Here is a 5810-nt window from a genome sequence, read left to right on the forward strand (position 1 = left end):
TACAGTTATTACAGTAAAGTGTCCTATGTTGTTTAATCAATAAAAAGCTCAACAGTAAATTGATAAAGAAAATATTTAACCTTTTTTGTAGTACAACAGAGCTAATGGAAAATTGTGAATAACAACAGATGTTATTTTAATGCTTGGTGTTAAATGTTAAGTGCTTAAATTGAGATGAAGCCTGTGTTGATGCTGACGTGCATGTTTATCTTTATAGGGGTGGTGTGACCTGTCTGTAGGTCAGGTTTTGGTAAAATGCGGATTTTGGGCTCATCCAGAAGACCATCCACCGACAAGAGCATCCACCATAGAACGTCGAGCAGCTAACTGGATAGTGAGCCCAACCTTCGAGACCTCAAGTGGGATTAAGAAGACTGTTTCTTCTAATGAAGAACTTCCTTCGCTACTTCATAGAGCACAGATTAAACAGAAACACACACCTGGATTGATCCCCAACGAAAAAGACTGGGCTTAGACACTTCAAATGTTTGTTTTATTTCATGTGCACACTTTATTAATTAAGTTGTTAATTGCATTAGTAAATTGTATATTGTAATCTTGTCCTGCAATATTTGTGTTCCTTACATACATGTATTCCTGTGTGCATCTCTTGACTGGTATTCAGACCTTGGGCTCAAGGTGTCCTAGTCTTCTGATGTTTGTCCACCTTCAACACTTTATTTACAGTAACATGGGTTAAAAACAACTATGCTTTTTCCCTGAACTTGATATGTTGGTAGCTATGACACACCAAATGTTTTCATAATGTTGTTTACAGTTAACGTTAAAGATAATACTTGTATTTGTGGTAGCCTTTTTCTTTTCAAAAACTGTTTGAGTGGAAGTTCAATAGACCTCCTTTTTGTTTCTGCGTTTACTTAAAAGTTGGACCCTGTTCCCACTGAGCTTTTAATAAGTGCATAATAAAGTATTTATTAACCTTTATAAGTAGTGTTCCCACTTTAGATCCAGTACCTGCAGAGGAACTTTATTAACTCTTAATAAGTGCATAATAAAGTATTTATTAACCTTTATAAGGCATTAATATGAACCTAATAAAGTCTTATCAATGTCAATAAACATTTTATGAATGTTGATAAGTGGTCTATAAACAAGTTTCTTTGTGTTGATTAATATCTTACAAGCCAATTAGAAATTAATTTAGAGTTTAATTAACACTCATGAAGTCTTATTAATGTTCATAAACATCTTATAAATGTTCATGACGGTATATAAAGTGTTAGTATGTTTCTAATAAGAGCCTATAAGTGTCTCAAAAGACATAATAAATTTGTTAATGATGCCTATATTAACACTTATATAGTCTTATTTGTGTTAATAAGAACATAATAAGGTCTTATAAGTGACTTATTACCTGTTATTAATGCTTATTACAAGCACCTTAATATAAAGTGTTACCAAATAAACAGAATTTTCCTTTAAGGTCACACATTATACTCCTTTCCAACAAGTTTAAATAATCTCTTAGAGGTACCAGAAACATGTCTGTGAAGTATCTTGCCAAAAAGTGAGTGCAGAACAAACACCTAGCTGTGGGAGTGTCACCCACCTGGGGGAGCTGTTACTGCCCTTTGTGATCTGTGTCTCCAAACGGCCTGTTTGAGCACACATTTTCTGAAAAATGGAGCAGGCAGAAGACGGAGAGGATGGACTTTTCTCATAATTGGGGGGTTTGTAGACAGACTAGGGACACATATTAGTGTTAGAAAAACATGGTTAAGAGTATTTTGCATCATAGGTGACCTTTAAAACGTATTGCAAATGCTGTGTGTATCCAGCAGATGAACTGTTAAATATGAAAACATATGACATTATAGCACATTTGATTAAAAAAACAAAAATCCTTCTTTACGCTGTAAGAGCTTTAATAAATCTGTATGTTGTTTTTCAGTAAATTACATCTGACAGATACGGTTTGAGGAAATAACTGTTAAGTAATCAAGATATCAACACACAAATCTCATAAACCAGTCAGATTAGTCCTCATACTCATGGGAAAGTACAAACACATTTTCCCCCCTATCAGCTCTACCCATGTGCTTATAAACAAAGACATAAAAAAAGATGATGTGTTCTGCTCCAATGTTTAGTTCAGAAAACACCCAAAGCACCACCCTGTTGCAATGAAAAACATATATTTCTTAATCCCTGCAGAACTGATTCCTTGTGCATTTGATTGTTTTGCATAATTCATCGTACATTTGATATTTTTAAAATCAATCGTCTTTCAATAAGTAGTTCATTTCCAAAGCCCCCTCCTTCCTCTCCTCGATCCCTCTTCTCCTCTCCTGCAGCTCCTGCTCAGTAAATCTCCTCACTGGGTAAGGCCGGCCCCCGTGTGAAGCCACCAGTTTGTTGATACCTGACAGCAGATTTTCCACCTGCTGGCAGCTCAAAGCATTCTGGGACTTTGCAGCATTCAGCACATAGTACCGGCTCCCACACTTCCTGATCAGATCCTGCAGGGTTGCATGGGCTTCCATCACGTAGTCGTCGATCTTCTGGCTGCCATCGAAGCTGACGAAGAGGACGATGGCGTACTCTACAAGTTCTCGTCCAAAGATCTTCTGCAGGCGCTGCAGCAGCTCGCTCTCGCCCCGGGTGAAGCGGCCCACTTGGAGCACCAGCAGGAAGACATGGGGTCCAGGATAAGACAACAACAAACAGTCTTTGACCAGCTCCAGATCCTCCACTTCGTCCTCGTCCCACAGCTCGGGGGTGTCCACCAGGACGAGCTTCCTCCCCGCTGCTAACACCTGCTTTCTCTCGCAGCACAAGGTCTGTGGGGCCTCGTGACTCGACTCATCGTTTGAGTGTTTATTACCTGTTCTCTCTAAAATTAGATTGAGAGCTGAAGACTTCCCACTGCCGGAGAGACCCAACAGGATGACCGACATCTTCTTTGTGTCATCATTATCTACATGCAGAAAAAGAAAACAAGAAAACAAGCTGTTAGCAAGAATTTTTGGAAGATTTGAACCTAAAAAATATTTACACAAGATGTTAATTTTCCATGTTTGTTAAGGCATACACTTTTCAGTCTTTTCCAGTTGTTGTTGCTGCTATTATTGTGCAACTATACCGCCCCCTAGTGGTGGAAATGTTGACATATATTTACTTACTCCTTTTTACTTTTCTAAATAAAATCTTTTCCCTATTTGATCCAAAATAGACAGATAAACAGATTCATTAAACTATTCCTCAGTAGGATCATCTGCCAATTTTTACAATAACAAAAAAATGTGCCTCTTATCTCCTACAGGAATAATTTATCTTTATTTGACTGTTTCTGCATCGTGTTTGTTTGTGTTCTCTATCTTATTTCTACAAACCAATACAGGATAAATACTTTGGTTATTTTTTTCTAATTAGTTGGTTACTGCTTACTTATAAAATAAAACAAAAACAACAGGGAAAAATATGTTTTTTTTTTATCATTCATCTACACTGTTTTACATATTAAAAATACAGATCTAAGTGTTTGGGCTATAAAGGTAATATTGATCTATAAATTGTACTTATGATACGATACACTTATTGTCCCCCATCTCTGATTTAAACGTAAAAAAGTTCAGAGAAAAATACAAGTTACCTTCAGTGGCATTCATCTGGAGCTGCAGCCTGTCTCTGTGGCTCACCACGGGCTCCTCCAAGCTCTCTTTTCCCTTCTCAAATGTCTTTCCTTCATCTGCCTCCTTCTTTCTTTCCTCTGCATGTTTTGCCATCAGCTCCTCCATCTCTTTGGCCCGTCTCTCCTCCTCTCGTTGAACCATTATCTTAAAGACCTGCTCCTTCTCCTTCAGCATCCTCATGGCTGCGTCCTCTGTGCTCCGTCTCTTAGCCTCAGTCAGCATGGCTTCAGTGTAGCCCGTCATTTGGTCCACCGTGTCGAGTAGAGAGCACAGTTTTTCATGTGCTGCTGCTGCTGTGATCTGAGAGTACCTTCTATTGCACGTCGTTATCAACTCCAGGAGGGCATCATCCATTGTTTCTGCAACTTTTCCATCTTCCAGAGAGAGAACCACCAAGTATTTCAGAGCCTCGGCTCCAAAGTGGGCCTGCAGAATCTCAATCATTCTCCTTTCCCTCTTTGTAAAATGTCCACCTTCTATCAGCAGCAGAAAAGTGCAGATCCTGTCTGTGCAGGACTTAAAGCAGCCTTCTATTGCCTGCCTGATGGCCTCCTGTGTCAGGTCTTCTTTTAACTCTGCATAGTGCAAGCTGAAAGAGCGACCATCCACTGCCAAGTCACAGACCTGATTTGATCCCAGGGAACTAAAAGTTAGCTGGAGGTGTTTTTCGTTAGAGCAGTTCTGCAGCAGAGACTTAAAGGAGAACCATTCCTCCACTGAGGATATGACCATCATCTGAGCAGTGTTCCTCACACCGTCTGCAAAACCACACAGATATGACTTGTTAACGACTTGGAAATGGTTGTGAATGCACACACCAAATGACATTAAAATTCTCGTTTCTTTTTAGGGTAAGTTCAGCTTTTTATATGACGTGGCTGCATGTTTTTCTATCAGGTATTAACAGCTAAAATTGCTATTAAATTGCAAATTCATTATAAGTGATAAATAGCATTGAATATATGCAAACACCAAGAATCACTTACTATGTTTTGCCATGTTTCTTGCAGGAGCTCCTACAGGTCAGCTTTGTGATTCTTGTCTGCTCAAGTTAACCTAAGAAACTGGATCCTCTGGCTCTAAAACCAGTTGTTTCCTTATCACAACATTTCTTGTGTGACCAAACAGTTTTGTTGTTAAGGAAGTGCATACCACAGCTTAAGGAATGAATAAGCTATTGGTCCAGTGCTTCTTTCTCACGTTTCAACAAGTAGAGTTTTTTGCACTTCATAGCAGAACTATGTTAAAAATATCCATGTGCTTTTTGTCATGGGAGGACACTGAATTAATTTGCTAGATATTTAGGCCACCTCACATTAAACATAACCTTGCTCATGTGCACGGATTTCTCTCTGCTGTAGCATGTGTATAGCATAATAGAGCAACCTGAAACAACTTGAGAATTAGCAAACTCTTAATCATCTCATCCTGCTCAGTTTCCTTTTCTATGTGATCATTTTATGTGCTTCCTGTTTGCACAATAAAAGCATGTCTAATGGACATCCTGTGATTGTTTCTTGTTTTGATTATCAGTCAATCACCCCGAACTTCTTTAACTAAATTAGTAAAGCTTCATGATACATTGGGTAAAATATGCTCAATAAGCACGATTTACTCTAAAGACCTTATGAGAAAAATCTGCTTTAAACTTCTCAAAGCTACTTTCTTAAAATAGGATAAATCCTTAAAATGAAGTAAAGTAATAGCAATGGAATTATCATTGACAACGAATTAATTAAATTAAATTAAATTAATTAATTAATTAATTGAACGTATCGAGCTGCTGTAAATAAAGGAGTTCCCCCTTACACACACATCTACTGAGATTACTGAGGGATTGCACCATCTCTCTGTGCAGCTGCGCAGTGATTCCTGCCGCTGTCTCAACGGCCCAAAACAAGACGCTTCCACAGAGAAAATGGGGGAAACCGTCTAATAGTTTGGTATAAATTCCCATTTAACAATCGCTCTAATTCTGCCAATACAAATTAAGATTCTAGAGTTGATAAAGGGTGTTTAAATCATCAAATTTGGTGGTGAATATAACGTCACTACATCCCAGATAAATATCATAACATTCCTGGCGCCCCTAAATATGAAGTGGTCCATCCCGTTGCTATGCTATTTTGTGTAGACGTTCTCCAGGGTGATGGAGAA

At 38.4% G+C, this 5810-nt stretch overlaps 1 protein-coding gene across 1 annotated transcript; it reads right to left on the bottom strand.

The window, feature by feature from the left end:
* Positions 1–425: 425 nt before the first annotated feature.
* LOC132993569 (GTPase IMAP family member 8-like) lies at positions 426–4728 on the bottom strand. Its single transcript, XM_061063468.1, has 3 exons — positions 4640–4728; positions 3614–4411; positions 426–2938 (listed from the first exon to the last, which is right to left on the bottom strand). Exons 1-3 carry the CDS (start codon positions 4650–4652, stop codon positions 2238–2240), a joined length of 1512 nt encoding a protein of 503 aa, XP_060919451.1. The 5' UTR covers positions 4653–4728; the 3' UTR covers positions 426–2237.
* Between the last annotated feature and the right edge of the window lie 1082 nt (positions 4729–5810).

Source organism: Labrus mixtus, chromosome 18 (genome assembly GCF_963584025.1).
Source record: "Labrus mixtus chromosome 18, fLabMix1.1, whole genome shotgun sequence".
NCBI lineage: Eukaryota > Metazoa > Chordata > Actinopteri > Labriformes > Labridae > Labrus > Labrus mixtus.

Excerpts from the sequence above, each read along its gene's own strand:
- LOC132993569 (XM_061063468.1), bottom strand. Across the intron at positions 2,939-3,613 it reads CCAGATGAATGCCACTGAAG|ATAATGATGACACAAAGAAG; the intron begins GTAACTTGTATT and ends TTCTGCATGTAG.